The following is a 16,274-nucleotide window of genomic DNA, read 5'->3' on the forward strand; positions in this document are numbered from 1 at the left end:
CTCCTTTCCATCACTGTGAGATATGGGCTCCTGCACTGGGAACCAGCAGACTCTCTCAGAAGGAAGTTTGGATTAACCTTGCAAAACAAATCAAAATGATCTTCCTCTTGTTTTAGATAGAAAGGAATAATTTGTGGCTTAAGTTCAGAGCCAGGTGTCTACTCACTAATTGCCCAATTAAGATGTTTCAGTGGGCGGAATTTGCTTGAGCAATTGGTTGCTGCAAATGGATCTTTATGATGTTGTGTGAGCTGATGGATGCTTTTTGGAAGCACCAGCAATGGTAGTTCAGATGTTACTGTCAAAAGACAAAAGGGAAAATAGCAGGGTTGTTTGTGCTCATTTCTCTTATATCTGCCCTCAATGGCCACAAAGTGACCACTATATTTTGGGGAGTGTATAGTGCTGCCATAGCATGCAAAGGGAAGCTTAATGCCAGGTTTCTTTTAATCATGCTTAGTTTTCATTGTCAGATGTTCCTGATGGATCAGAGGCAGGGGAAATAGAATGTATTGGTTCTACTACTATTTCAAATTGTGGGTGGCAGAAGCAGAAGAAAATGCATTGCATACAAACTTTTTCACTTGAAACAGAACACGTGGGAACTTCCAATTGGAAATGTCTCACATGGGCTTGATAGATATGGATGTCAAGTTGCCCGTTCCACATCTAAGCTACTTTTCTCCTGTTGATTATGATCATACGACTCCTGTGACATATGGGATCCAGTCCTGCAAAAGAGAATTTGGGGCAAACAGCATCTGAGCTACAGTTCCCGCAGGGCATACTGCAACTTGTGCTGGCCTTGGCTTGCCTGGAATTGGCCTAAAAGAAAATGCTTTAGATTGGCTCAACAAACATAAGCGTTTGAGTTCATTTCAGCCAGCAATGAAATGTTTTTTTGTTTTTTTGTTGGTTTTTTTTTTTTTCCCCAATAGAAAAACCTAATTTTCAATGGTTTGGATAGTGTCAAAGGTTTGACACATATTTCCTGTTGTAAAGCATGAAATCTATAGCATCATCTCTAGAGCAGACATGCAGGCAGGGCCCAGGGCAGTTTAACTCTGTTTAGGGAAGGAAGCCTGTTTAAATGCTCAGCTATAATGAACTGTTTCCACAGATAAAACGTCCCTCAGTTTATACTTAGTATGTGTCTGATCTTTGCTTTTGAGCTTCTTATAGCTGCTTGTGCTCAGTCCTATGAATGCCCTATGAGCTGGAGGAACACCAAGGTTGAGCCAGTTGTTCAGGAGCTGTAGAGATTGGCAGAAGTTGACCTTGTGACCATTCAGGGTATTAGTTGGGCATATTTCCCCCATGGCAGAGCAGCCTTGTGCTCCTGATGCTTTTTGTGTTCCTGCTTCGTAAGTGAGCGAGCCCAGATGAAACCAGCTGTGAATTCACCTGCGTGGAAGCTGTGCATGGTGACTATTCATGGAGAACACAGCTGGTGGGACCCCTGACTGGGTAGCCCAGCTGAGGTCGGAGGGAATGTGTTTCAAAAAAGACCCATATTCAAACAGGGTAGAGAATGGCTGAAAAGCAGCTTTTCCCAAGGCATGGCTGGGACTCCATGGTAGCTTTAAGGTAAAAACAAACAAACAGAAAAACACAGCAAACGATTTAAGCTTTCTCACTGTTGGTGCAGGATGTTTTTTTTCTGCTTAACCCGATACTTTTCTTCTTCTGTAGGGTATTTGCTTCCAATTGCTCAAAGTAAACTTCTGTAGCTGGCAGCAGAAAGTTGTTTGCTTCCCATGCAATGAACTGCTTTCTCTTTAATATTTCATATGGAGCGTAGATGTGCGGCTCCAGAAATATCTTGCTCATAATAGTGGAGTTTTGTGAACCTTATTAAGAAGTGCTGCATTGTGCAGAAGAAGAGGTTTCCTTAGTTTTAGCTGCAAAAAGCTGCTGCACAAATGAAAATGAGTAAAATCTGTGTTTTTTTTTTTAACCTCTCCCCCCCTCTTCCCAACCCCCCCCCCAAATTCATCAATGCTGTTCTTACCCTTTGTGTAGACAGCTAATTTGCTCGTTGTTTGCCTGAAGGGAATTCAAGTCAAAAAGGAGGATTGAGTTACTAGAAGAAGGTGCTCCTGTCTCTAGAGAACAAAGTACAATGATTCCATGAAAAAAAAAAACCTTGAAAATTTGTCAAATGGCAGAATGTAATTTATTCTGGTCCAGGTTATTCCATCTATGAATATTTGTGTAGGATATTTTTGCAACTGTTTCCTTTAGTATCTTGTAAATATGGATACTACCTGTGACTGACAACCTCCTACTGCTCATGTCATGGGCTGAACGCTTGCATGAAACATGGAGTGCATCTCCTTAAGAGATGCGTGCAAACTAAAGCACAATAGTATTCCTTGCTAGCGCTCATTTTCAATCTTGTTGCTCCTCATTAACTTTTTATTAAGTATATTTGAGAAGGCTTTTTCCTAAAGGAATAAGGAAAAATAAGCCTGTCCCTTGTCAGCCCCATGTTTCAGATTCACAAGCAGACCTCCATCGTTGTAAACCCTTTCTGGGACTGCTCTACAGCTTGCTAAGTGTGCCAAACTGATTGCACACTCACCACCCCCAAAAAACAGCAAAACAACAACTCCCAAAACCTCCATGTTCTTCTTTGGTTGCCCAACTCCACTTGGTGGTGGTGTGAAATGGCAGTTCTTGTTCTAAGTCCATGAGCAGCAGGTTGCGGTGTGTTCCTTCCACTCTTGCTCTGGCTTTACTTCAAAAACCATGTTGCATCCCTGGGTCTGTTTTTTGAGAGCTGGTAGTTTGTACCTTGCAGGAAAACTGCACTTCACAAGTAGAGTTGTTCTTGCTTGGTGGAGAGTCGGTGTGGTGGATGTGTGGGTACACAACAAACTGGAGATGTATATCTGCAAAGGTGCAGAGGTTATAATAGTTACTCCAAGTTACCATATAGCATTGAAGAAAGGTTACAGAAAGTCGTTTTGCCACTTAGAACTTCATAGTAGATTATATTGCTCCTCAAAGTTCTTAATGAATCCTGCTTTTCAGCAACTGAGAAGGTTACTAAAACCATTTGGGTTTTTGAAGGGGTTAAATGAGAAAGGAACAGAGCTATGGTTGGCCAGTGAATGGTTCGATATTTGGCTTAAGCAGTATAGGATTTCTCCTGCTAGCCAAATATCTAAGTGCTTTTCAAAGAAAATTTTAGTAATTTTTTTCTTTTTTTTAATCACTCTACTAAAAAGTCCATGAAGAAAAAAAAAGACCATTGAGATGGTGGTGTGTTGCAGTGCTTCAGTGCTGTTAAACATCCAATTCTAGTGCAGAAGTCAGTAGTTTCAGTCAGACTTCCACTAGAGTATGGTCTATAAAACTTAGTACAGATGCTTCTTATACAGTGGATATTTAGATTGTATTTGCTTATTGAATATGAAAGTATGTGCAAACCTTCAAGCTGAGTCTTTCAGATGGATCTTGCATCTTCAGTGCTCACCACAAAGATGTGGGGTGCAGGCTTTGTAAGAGTGGCATGCGTTTATGTGGTATATTTGTACTGCAGACACAGGTTGATCACAGGACAGGGCTGCAGGCAGTGAGAAATGACCTGCTACATCTGGTGAAAATGCTTGTTGTGGGAAAGCAATGTTCTGCTCTTCACCACTGAGACAAAGGAATGGTGTTTTTGGTCTGAAGAGACACATGGGAAGGCATTAGTTCCTGATCAAATGTGTGCTGGGATGCAGGATAGACAACGACCAGGCCAGGCTATGGGCAATGCCGTGTGAGCACCACATTGTGCTGCATGGCCACTTCATTTGGACGCAACTGTCTGTTCCTGACAGACCCAAGCCCTTGAAGCCTGGGGACCATTTTTGGCTTGGTGCAGGTGAGTGGTTTCCCTGGAATCCAGGAGACCACCCTATCACGTGGACCAGTTCACCTGCAATTCACCTGCAAGTGCTTGAAGGTCGGGTTTTGAAGACACCTGACCTTCCGGCCTTCGTGAGTCAGGATTGTGACCTGGCTATGCCATTCTCCCCACCCTCACACCACTGCAGTCCATGACGTTGAACTGTGTTTCAGTATGAAGCCCAGGGAGAAGTTTTCCAGTCACTGCCTAATTTCTGCAGCAGTGGCGGTGTACAAGCATAAGCACTGCTCTCCACAAGTACCTATTTTGCCAACAAAGGTTTCCAGCAGATCACCTGCAACAAAGAGAGCGTGAATGGCTCGGGGAGAGGCTCTAACTTAGCTGCCCTCTAGTTCTGCCTCCAGATTTTGGAGAGCAGGAGGGGAAGTCGCAGTAGGCGGCTGTGCAGGGAGGAGGCCCTGCTGGCATGGCCAGCCTGGCCCATTCAGTGGCCTGAATGTGATAAATGCCGCTTTATCCCTTCTTGAAAGGAACAAGATAGCGCAGCCTAAATGCCTGGGTGTGCTTAAATAGACAGCATGTTTGAAATCCGAGCTGCCTGGCCGGCCAGGAGCTGCCACAGGTCACCTGCCGCGCTCCATGGGGATGGGCCCGGGTCCCGCACCAAATCGTCCATGGATGAACTGGAGGACAAATTCCTCTCTTTGTCAGTTGGCCCCTTCCACTGGAGCGTGGCCTATAAAGTTTAGTAAAAACAATTCTTAAATATTATTTGGAAGGACGAATGGCCACGCTGAAAGGTCTGACAGTTTGACGTATAGCGCGTGGTTTGGGTATGCGCAGAGCCAAGGCCCTCCTCAGCTTGTTCTATGGTGTCCTGCTGCCATGCTGAGCAGCTGTGCTTCCAGCAAGCCGACAGGCAACGAGTCGGCCTCACCAGCCCCAAATCCTTTCAGGCTCATTTGTGAGAGAGATGAAACACAGCCAGCACGTCAGCTGGGTGAGCAGAGCTGGGCGATGGGGTGCTGTCTATTAACACGCCGTTTGCAGCCATCGTGTAGAGGCAGATTAGTGCGATCTCACTGACAGTGCCTAAGGAAGGGGTGACAGGGAGCACCTCGCAGACAAAGGAGCTGGAAGGACCGAGCCCATCCGTGCCCTGATGGCTGTGGCCAGGCCTGGCTTGCCACGTTATGGCGTGCATATGTGCAACTCAGACGTGAGCAGTGAGCCTGCTCTGCCCCCAATAGCCACGGGCCATTTTGAAGAGCCTCTGGCCCCTCAGTCACTGGCCTACTAGTTAATTGCCACACGGACTTCGTGACACATGGGCAGATAATATGACATTTTCGGTTTCTGTCACTAGCAAACGCTACAGCGTTGCTTGCACTAGTTGCTAAGAAGCTGTCAGAAACCATTAGCAGCTGGCTAAAGTTGCCCTATGGCATTTCCTCATGGCATCAGCAAAACAAGCATAAATCACCCAGCGGAGCCTCCCGCTATACTAATGAGGCTGTAAGCTTGTTTATGGACTAGCATCATTTCTATGATTATTTCCACCTTTTCAGTTTGCCTTCATTTGGCGGCAGGAGAAGTCAACTTCAGGAACGAAGTCACTGCTGACATTTTACAAACGCGGTCCGTAGCTGCTACCGTGTGGCTGGTCAGCGCTCCTCAAGTTTGTTCAGCCAGCTTTAAAAAGAGGAAAGGGGGGGGAAGTAGGGGGGGGGGAAGCTGCATCTCTAGAGACCTCGTGGAGGTGAGCGTGTCGAGTTGCAAAAGGAGATGGAAATGCTAAAATCCACAATCGACCCTTTAGACTTCTCGCGGCGGTTCGGTCTTTACGGGATCAATTTTCAATCTGGGGAAAAAAAAAAGAAAAAAAAAAAAAGTGGAAGAGGTTAAACAATTTATAAAAGTCTAGAGAAGAATTTGCTTTTCGGATAGCCGGGCGCTTTGTTATCCTCTCCCTCCCTTTCACTTTCTCTGGCTTGGGTCGGACGGGGCCAGGGTTTATTGTTTTAGGCTTTTCTGAACATGCACCAGTATTTACACTGGATTGAAAGCATTTGCTTCCAATGAAAATCTTGTCTTAGATTACAACCCAGCAGTGTAATTTCCCTCCCAGATGGGAGTAAAGTAGCAGTATTTGCCTAAAAACAGTAGGAAGAACAAACTGTGCATTAAGCCGAGGCTGTTTTTGGCTTGAGCTAATGATGTAACAGAAACCTTTTATTTGGGATAGGTCACTGCCAGGGATTGAAGGAGGTGATCTGGCTCGCGCTTGAAAGGTTTCTCCATTGTATCTACATAAGTCTTCACTTAAAAAATCCTGTTCCTAATGCTTCTGCTTTCATACAGCAGAAATAAACAGGAAAGGTTCTGGGGAGTGTTATAGGTGGAATGCAGAAAGCTTTTCCTCCCCTAATGGAGGATATAATTCAGGTGCCCCGGAGGCATGCTTTCAGGAATTCTCTTGCCCGAGGTAATGGGAAGCTCAGGCTGCTTTAAGGCCTTGATTATCTATTGATGCACAAAGCTGGAAAAAAGTCATCTCCCTTGGATTATAGTAGATATTTCCATAAATTATCAATGAGTCCTCCTCCCATCAGGCACGAGGCAGTGCCTGCTAAATTAATCTGAAGGGGGTTTGAAATGAGGAGAGAGTGTGCTTTAAAAATATAAGGGGTGGGGGGGGGAGACACACACAACAATTGTAGGGAGGTGGTGAAAGGCAGTGTCATTAGGTTAGAAGCTTTTCATTTTTAATCAATGAATGCGTAATACTTTTCTTTTCCTTGTTTGCCTCTCTCAGACAGAAGTGGATTAGCCCATGGAATTTTAAATGCTGTTGAGTTGTTTCCTTTGCTCATGTTTCTTTTATGAATTATTATTTTATATGGTGAATTGCTTCTCTGTATAAAAGCCCCCATTTTTTTACATACCCAGCTTTCAAAGAATTTATCGTATATCTGATTTCTTCGTAAAAATCCTGTTTGTGTCAATAGCTACTTAAGGTTACCATCTCATTAAAGACACAGCCCAAGTCATAAGGACAGTTAGAAATCTGTCACGGTCAGGAAGGTACTAAAAATATAATGCTAATAATAACTTTTTTTAAGCGCTGAAAGCTATTTAACAAGTCATGATTTTGACAGCCTGCCTTCTTTTTGTGTTGCTGATGAGCTTTTTTTGATTGGTAACAGAGTTAGTTTTGATTTAGCCCCATTCAGATGACTTCCTTGATCATTCTTGCCCGAGGGTGTCAAAACCACTTGCTTAATAACATCACAGCTCCACGCTGCTATGAATGCGATGTCTTTGGAAGCCAGGCTCTATAGTTCAGTTCACGCGCAGAGAGTGAAAAGATTGGATTTCTGCGTGGACTTACAAACTGCTCTCAGTGTTTGAAGCAAAAATTGCATGCGAATTTGCAAACAGGCTGAGCGCTGCAACTTTTAGTTTTGCTCTGACTGCCAGCCCATCAGCCCAGACCAGAGCTGGCTGCTGTGCAGTTACGTGCTCCTGGAGACATGTTGCTAATGTGATGAGATGTGTCTAAGACCTTCCCTGCATTGAGGAGATTCATTCTGGATCAGTTGTTGTTGAACAGCAGCAGACACCTTGCACTGACGTGGTGCATCAGCACAAAGCTGGGTGTTAATTCCTACAGTGTATGTCAAATTGGTACCTACTTATCCCAGTATGAATTTCTATAGGCTGGGTAGAGGGGAGGCCAGTTAGCTACCCGTGTGCCATCAAAAAGGCAGGGTAAGTTGGACACGTAGAAAAGACTTAATGTAAGCGGTGTGCCAATCTTCTGGTTGTTTGTGAATTTGGGGAGTGATTTTGGTATTGCAAGAGAGATGTATTCACCCAATTTTTTGCTTCCCGGGGTGAGATGTGGCACCCAGCTTCACACGTGGCGTGGGGATGGGACAGCATCAATGCTTTCCTAATTGCCATTTCAGCCAAAGTAGCTGATGGGGATTAGTTTGGGGAAGTGATGCAATGTGAAGAAAAGCCACCTTTCCCACCTTTTCAAATGGGATGCATTGGAAAAAATAAAAAATAAAAATAAATAAAGCACTTTTTGTTTGGGTTACATTGATGAATCCAGTGGCAGAAACGGCCACGCTGTCCTTTAGGATAACCCAGACCTGGGCTGACACAGGCCTGAGACCCTCCCTCTCCCCATGTCTTTTCCCCCTTGACCCTTCAACCCCCGGTGAATTACAATGTTAAAGAATTTATACCTCATTTAAATATTCGTGCAGTTTATACCCAAAGCCAGGCTTCGGCTGAAGTATATAAAGGTAGCATAAGTCAAAATTTGATTCACTATATTTACAGGTGACGGCTTGGACAACAGTGTAGCTTCCCCCAGCACAGGTGATGATGATGATCCAGATAAGGACAAAAAGCGACATAAAAAGCGTGGCATCTTTCCCAAAGTAGCCACAAATATCATGAGGGCATGGCTGTTCCAGCATCTAACAGTAAGTGAACTCTAGATCACGTATGCAAAATAAAACATGGGAAATGTCATAGTTGTAGTAGTCATAGAAAGCAATGATGTTACTGACAGGCAGCTCAGGGAACTTTTCTGAGTGGAGCTCTTGCCTCATTTGCTAGCTGTCAGGGGAGGAGCATGGAGCGTATCTGTTTATGGTTTGGGGGTGTTTTTTTGTGTGTGTTGTTTCTAGATTTTTGGTTGGAGTTGCAGTTGTTAACGGGATGTCACCACAAAATGTGGCTGAGTTTATCCTGCCAACCTGGCAACCCGGTCCTGCCCACTGCAGCTCCTGGTAGCTGACATGGGAATCACTGCTTTGGAGCAGAGAGCAGCGGCAAATAACTGGGGAGCTCTAAAAACAAAGCACGGGAAAACAAAGACCTTATTCACATGTTTGTCAGAAGCTTCACGATGAAAGGTCTGAATGTATCTGGTTTAATAGAAAAGTGTAATTTTTTTTCGGTGAGATGTTCTCATTCCCAGAGTGTAAGTTACCACTGCATTTAACATCATCAAGGGGAGGGGTGGGGGGGTGGGCGGGATCAGCAGCTATTTCTGTTGCCACAGCTACCTGTATTTATTTCTGGGATTAGAAATGAAAAGCTCTGGGCAGGTGTGCAAGGTTAAGCTGGATGCTGGAGCTCCTTTAAAGAGTTTATATGATATCCTACTCCTTCTAATGTTAGCAAAGTGTTTCTAATGCCATTCTTCTTTTTCATCAAATCCTGGTGATCTGTTGCTGTGTTGTCATCCACTGTGGGGATTTAAGCCTTTGGCCCAAGATTTCCAGCCTGCTTTCTGTGCTAGTGGGGTGAGGCCTGGGCAAGGGAAGCCTGTGCCCTGCAGACAGTGGTGACAAGCAGTGTTGGCCTCTCATCTTGGCCCCCAGGTAGGGACAGGGTGACACTAGCAGCTGCCAGCTTGTCCAGCCCTGTGGAGCCCAGCCAAGGGCATGATCCTAAAGCTGAGACCGTGCTCCTGCAGTTTGTCCCTTCGTCCCCCCACTGCGCCAAGAAACCAGATATCTGCGTGACTCTTGTCAGCACGGGGATCAGGCGTGGAATCCTGCCCTGTGCTGTCCCAAGTTGCTATGAATGAACCTTCGTGCCTGAGCACTCCTCTTCTGACTCTAGGGAGGGCTTTGAATGTCCCCAGTTTAATTCCAGTCTCCAGGCCAGCCATGTCACAGCTTTGCCAGCTCCCTAACCCCATCTCATTTAGTGCGTTGCTCCCAAAGACTGAGGTCCCTTTTGGTTTGTTGCAGTCACAGTAACTTCTCGACTGTAGGTCCTGAGATGAGCTGACAGGCCATTGCCTCCCAGCAGACAGATATGAGCTGTAGGGGCATCTCCCTCCCAGATGACCCGGGGATGCCAACAGTGTCTGTGCTGGCTGGCTGCAGGTTGTTCAGGTGTGGGTTGGAGAAGATGCCCTGCAAGTTCTGCAGTTCAGACAGGCTGGGTGCGAGTGGCTTTTCACTCTTGCTGTGAAGTAACGGTGTGCAAAAGAAAAGAGGAGGGTTCCTGTGGAACTTGCCTGGCCGCGTACTGCTAAGGTGGTCTCTTCTCCTGGAGAGCTCATGTGTAGAACCCCTGGGACCGGCACAGTGCAGCTGCTGTGTGTGCTACCTTACAGCACTAGGATACAGCTTACCTCTAAAACTTCACCATTCCCTGTGCAGATGGAGCCCAGCTAGGTGGGGCAGACAAATTTAGTGCAGGGCAGCTCTTCTTTCTCCTGGCAGCAATGAAGCAGTTCCAGGCTTGCCTAGTTAGCTCAGTAAAGCCAAACCAGTTTGCATTCCCCACCTTCATCATCTGGGATCTTGGGACAAAACTACTGTAGGTGAGCTTATGGATAGTTCCCCCAAAAGAAAACAAGGCTGGACAATCTTGAAGGCTCTTCCAAGCCCATGTTGCTGTCTGAAATGCTCTTGCATAGGTGGGAACCCCCCTAGATAGAGAACTTTTGTGCTCAGAAGAGCAGTGAGTGTTGTGTGTAGAGGAAGATGTCCTCCAAGCAAGCCTGTTGATAACATGGGAAGAGCCAGCTCAGCAGTTAGTGCCAGAGCAATGCAGCACCTTGAACGAGCTGCCTGGGGTGCTGTCCTTCCTGCAGCTGAAGCCCAGCATGCAAACTCCAGCAGGACACAGGGTGCCACATCAGGCATCAGCATCAGGGAGGGATCCAGAGGTTCTTCTGTGGGAAGCAGGCAGAGCTATGCTGCTCACCTGCCTGTAAGTGTCAATGGCAAGGGATCTCTCCCTTTTGGCCCCTGTGCTTAATCTGCCTTTGCTTTCCCATCTGCAAAATGGCAGGGGAGAACCAGGCAGCGGTTAAAGGTGAGGTACAGCCTCCCCTTGGCCTCTGCTAATTCCTAATTGGGCTGCTATTTAGGAGCACTCCTTTTCAAAGGCAAAAGGTTTTTTCTCACAATTATAATATTAATACACATCAGCGGCATGGAATTAAACAAAATAGACAGTAATTGCTACGTCTGTCATACTAATGATTAATGCTTGGAAAGATTTTAAAGAAATGGAGCTCTAATACAATCTTTTAAAAGTGTATAAGTTGGTTTAATTCCTCCTATGCAGTTATTCCATCTCAAAGACGATTAAGTCTTCCTCTGCGTACTGACTTCATTTCCTAGGGTCTGTCCCTTAGTTCTCATTTTCCACTTAGGAGGAAAATCTTTTTTCTTTATTGAAGAAAGCATCAAACGCGAGGCCATCGCCTCTCCTCTTGTTGAGCTGTTTGGGCAATAGCTCCCACTCAGTGTCATGCTGCAGCCCCCCATTATTTTGACTGATGTGCAGAGCTGAGTTGACGTATGCCCAAAGGGTAGTCAAGCGCTGTCCTCTGTGGATGCAGGCAGTATGCTCTGAAACACTTCAGGGGATAAATTCAGCCAAATTGCCTTCCTTTCTGTTCCCCAGAGAATAACAACAACAAAAATCAGCTAAAACAATACAAGGAATGCTGGCCGGGCTTACACTTAGCATTTTGTGGGTTTTGTTTTTTCATCATTGCTCTTCCAACCCACGTTTTGTTAAGGTCTGTGTTGGAATAGCTGCCTACGTTGGCCACTAGTTAGGCAAAGTGTTGGAATGGCTGCCTAGGTTGGCCATTAGTTAGACAAAGTGTTGGAATAGCTGCCTACGTTGGCCCACTAGTTAGGCAAAGTGTTGGAATGGCTGCCTAGGTTGGCCATTAGTTAGGCAAAGCATAGGGGTGGAACTTGTTGAGATTGATGTTGGTAGGTTGTTACACTAGCCTGTCTATTTTGATGTTTGTGAAATCAGGTTTTAGGGGAATGCTATGAATTTGGAGTGAAAAGCTATTATAAAATTACCATGGAAAAAAACCCAAAACAAAACACAACAATAAAACAAAGAGCTAAAAAGGCTGCTGATAGTTTGATGAAGAGGTTAGGATGTCCCCAGACTGTAGAAGCTGAGCTCCAAATGAGGTGGGCTTTATGGGGTGGGATTGGATGAGCAGCAAATACCATCAGAGGGGCCGGGGCAGAGCAGTCCGGGGCTGGAGCTGGGCTCCAAAGGGTTGCCCAGCGTGTTAGGTTACTATGGTTAGGCTGTGGTTGGACTTGATGATCTTCGAGGTCTTTTCCAACCTGGGTAATTCTATGATTCTATGTTGCAGACCCCCCTTTTTAAATTACTTTTTGGATGACTTTACATTCAGGACTCATATCTTGCCACCATTTTTTTCAAGCAGATCTCTTCATTGTAACATATAGCCCTCGGCAGGGATTGAGAAGTAAAGGGGGGAAAGCTTGGAGGAAGGGTAGGAAGAAAAATTAATTCCCTCCATCTAGATGTATGGAAATGTAATTGTGGCAACAGGATTAGTTTCTGCATCAGCCCGTGCTCTGGTTTTGTCTCAGCAATTGCACCTTTCAGTTTAAAGCTAAGAGGGAGTTTGGGGGGAGGGAGGGGAGGTGTTTTTTCAGTGTTTTGTCCACTCATTGTGAATTCTCTGCACGTTTTAAATCCAGGTTAATTTAAATTGTTGGAATTCAAACCTCATTTGGGGGATTATACGATGTAATTAGTTTGTTATATGATGAGTATTTGATGATCTTCACATTCATCATCTAATCAGGCAAAAAAAAAAAACCCAACAAAAAACCCCACGACAAACCCATAAAATTATAATCCCCAAAGATGTTTAATAACAATTTAAACTATTGAAGGCTTTATTTAAGTGCATTAGGGGATTATAAGCTTCTTTTTCTTTCTTTCTTTTTTTAATGGTGCCAAGAGGTAGATTCAAGGACTTCAAACACCTTTTAAAAAACAAATTACCATGATTTAGAAACATGAATGGGCCGAGGATTTCCTTCATGTAAATCCCATAATTTAATCATTATTTTTAACTGCATTTAAAGCCATTTCCTTGAGAGGTTAAATCTTACTGAAACGGGAGACAGGGCAGGAAATAAAAGACGTAGCTGAAATACGCTGACTTTAAGGTAAAGAGAAAAAAAAGTCTGCTCTTTTTTCCATGCTGTGTCTATGTGTTTTTGCATCTCTATTTTAACAGCCAACGCCGTTTTGATAAGCAAGATAGCTTTTAATGAGCAATATGCAATCTATCTAGCAAAGCTGGTGTTTGTAGAAAATAATTTATTGGGACCTCCAGGGTTCTGCAGTCTTGCTTTGGGAGGAGCGGGGCATGAATTTGGCTCCCAGCCCCTACTCCTTTGGCTGGATGCTCATCTGTGTTTGGGGAGGGTTATAGCGAGAGGGCAGATGGGTACAGCACGAGGCTGCTGGAAGCATAAAAAGGGGAAAGCACTGGCAAAAACAGCAAAGGTTTTCTTTGTTCTCCTCACTGGAGGGCTTGGAGGCATTCAAATAAAACACCCCCCGAAAAACTTTCCTTGTAGTTCTACTTAAAGGGATCCTCCATCTTGCACCAACTGGCTCTTGGTCTGAAAAATGCCAGCGAGCTCCTGCAGCTCATCTGCGTAACAGGGCTCAGGTTTCAATATACTGAACTTAGAATGGGTTGTTGGGTGGTTTCTCCCCCCCACCCCCCACCCCCCTTTATCCCAAATATGCAAGTCTCCTCTTTCACTTGATTTTATTGTGGGCAAAACTGTAAAAATCATTCTTCCCCATCTGCAAGTGCCAGCTGTCCTGAATTCCTGGGAAAGCCAGGCTCTTGAGGTTGTCCCCAGAGCAAACCCATCCTGCAGGTTGATGGCAGTGCCTCATAGCAAAGGAGTCTGGTCTGCTGACTATCCCTTCTGCCATGGAGCCGTGTGGCAGTTGTCCTTAACAGGAGAAAATGGGAAATGATATCGTGAGGGAGGATAAGTATTCTGAGGCTCTGTCAGAATTGAATTGAGAGCTCCAGAAAGGAGGACAAACAAGGTTTGGTTAACTCAGTTTGAATTCACTTCTTAACCCTCGAGTTTGATGGAGCATGTGGGCTGCCAAAACCCTAAGTATTATTTCTTCTTATGTGTAGCTGCCTCAAATGAGTTGCTTTGGCCTGCTGTCCAGTCTCCATGGACCATCCCCTTTCTATAGCATAGGTGATTTTTTTTTTGCTAGTATTAAAAGATAAACTTCAAAAGAAAACTGTTGGATAGTTGGGTTGGCTTTTCTTTTTGCTTGCTTTGTTTGTTTTGGAGAGGTGCTACTCTTGGCAATGCTGCTGTTGCTCCAGTTGCATGATTCTTTGGAAAGCGCTCATGTGTTGAGATCTGCTGTCCTGTAGATGGTTAAATTGCCAGCTCTGAGCTGCACTACATACCTTGGGGTTTAGATCAGAAAAGAAAAATGTAGGTTCCTTTAATCAGTCGTTTCGAGGAAGCCGGTTTCTTCACTTAGGCTCTTCTACTGTATAGGAGTTTGGTGTGGTCGTAACATCTAGTAGTCAAGATCTATGGTTCGTTCTCATTTCTGATGCAGGCAGCCACCGTGTTGTTTTCAGCTACAGAGTAGAAGCATCTCATCCCAGGTTCCTCGTGGGCCTTGGGAGGAGCAGTGATCCGGGGCAGTGTATTAGTTGATGTCAGAGCGTAGCTAGCAGTCTAGCCTTCGTTTTAGAGAGAGTGAGTAGATTGGCAAAGGGCCGTCTCATCTGTTCTCCAGTTCCCACCTTGGAGGCACTGCTGTACTGATGTGGAAGCCACCAACACATTAAAGAATATGAATTATTCGGAAGCTGCTGAAATGCATTAGTATTTACACACCAGGAGAACTTCGCATCTGAGTAGAAGCAAGGGAATACTGAAAAGCTGAAACACGATAAACATTAATTCAGATGTTAAATTATACTTTGCTCTGGTTGTACTGGAACTCCTTTTGTTTGCATAAATCTTCTCAGAAATGAGTTTACCAGCAAGAATGTTTGCAGTATTAAGAATTTTTAAGTCAACACGAGATGCTTTGCTTTCTTCTCCACCCTCTTCTCCTCTTTTCATATTTGCAGCTCTGATGTTTTGCGTGTGTAACTTCAGGTTTGAAAATTAACCTCCTTCGGTCAGGGGACAGAAAGATGTAATGAGACTGACTGGCTTGCTGCGGTCTGAACTGCTGGCTGAAATCTGTGTGGCACATTTTAAAGGGGGAGAAGGTGGGGGAGGGGGGGAAGGGAAAAATCTGCCCACCTATTTGTAAATCTGGAAGTATCCACAGAAATATTTTGGCAAATAATTTGCAGCACTAAGTACACCAAAGGAAACAAGAGTATCTTGGCAAGCATTTTGCGAGCAGGAAATGAGGATAAATTCATGGGCTCGGTTGTTCATTATTGGTTGTTTGTTTAGCTTGTCCTCTGACACAGTTGCTACAAAAGAGTCTGTGTTGATTCTCAGATATGCTTATGTATATAAGTGCCAGTGTTAATTTTTTATTGGCAATCTCCTCAGTCTTGAAGGAGTTTCGTAGAGCAGCAGTGAAAGCTAGTGAGTGACTTAATCAGATCAGGTGAAGTGCCAAAATATGAGGCACCACACCAGTTGGGCACATATCTGATGTGATGTGTTAATCTGCGGTGTAAGATAAGCTGCCTTTCAGATAGGCTCAGATTTGGAAGTGGTACATAAAGTTGTGTAAGATTCATTCCCTCGCTCTGGCATAGAATATCCTACATCTGTTTGCATGAACTTAACCCATGGCTGAATGAGCTGCCGCACTGATACTGCATATATCCATGAAGCCCTTATTCCTAATGTTAACTAATTATGATTACCGTATACCCATTGAAATTTCCCAGAGAAAACTTTTATTGTGGAAAGTATTCTTTTTCTTGATGGCAAGTTGATATTTCCATAAACAGTTTTATCCTTTCCCCCACAACACTCAGCTGAAAAATCTACTTTTCAGTGTACGATCAGGCCACGTTTGCAGTCCTAGCTCCTCACCCTCAAACCTAGAGCAATGCTAAGTATATGTGTAGAGGGAAGCTAAGTAGGCAGAAAAGAGTTTAAGTTAATATGTAGTTATTTAATTTACCTTGCCTCGTGCATCATTTCCTGATTTAGACCCATAATACTTTGCAGAGGACTCGTTTCATTTCAGTGGTGGGCCATCATTTTAATAAGGCAAGGTCTGCAAGACTCACCAATGGGTCTTCTGTTTTATGAACCAGAAACTTCTGCCCTGAAAGTGCTTCTCACACATCAGGTATAGCACAAATATTCCTTTCTTGGCTCCTGGCCGACCCTTTTCAATCCAAATTGTGCAGCATAAAACATGTTGGAATTATGTGAAAACAAAACAAGCTTACTCCTACTCTGATGCTCTGTGTCACTGATGCAAAAAGTGAGGTGTTCTGACATTGATAAATGGGGGTCAGCTCAGGGTATACATACAGGATGTTTTTTGAGGAATTTCATTAAATTCAGAGGGAGATGAGCAG

General features: G+C 44.5%; 1 protein-coding gene across 2 annotated transcripts in view; it reads left to right on the plus strand.

The window, feature by feature from the left end:
- MEIS1 (Meis homeobox 1) overlaps positions 1-16,274 on the plus strand; it is a 93,528-nt gene that overhangs the window by 39,098 nt on the left and 38,156 nt on the right. For both annotated transcript variants that reach the window (XM_072332422.1, XM_072332421.1), the window contains exon 8: positions 8,213-8,358. In XM_072332422.1, coding sequence (XP_072188523.1) covers positions 8,213-8,358 — 146 coding nt within the window. The remainder of the gene's footprint in view (positions 1-8,212; positions 8,359-16,274) is intronic.

This window comes from Excalfactoria chinensis, chromosome 3 (genome assembly GCF_039878825.1).
Source record: "Excalfactoria chinensis isolate bCotChi1 chromosome 3, bCotChi1.hap2, whole genome shotgun sequence".
Lineage (NCBI taxonomy): Eukaryota > Metazoa > Chordata > Aves > Galliformes > Phasianidae > Excalfactoria > Excalfactoria chinensis.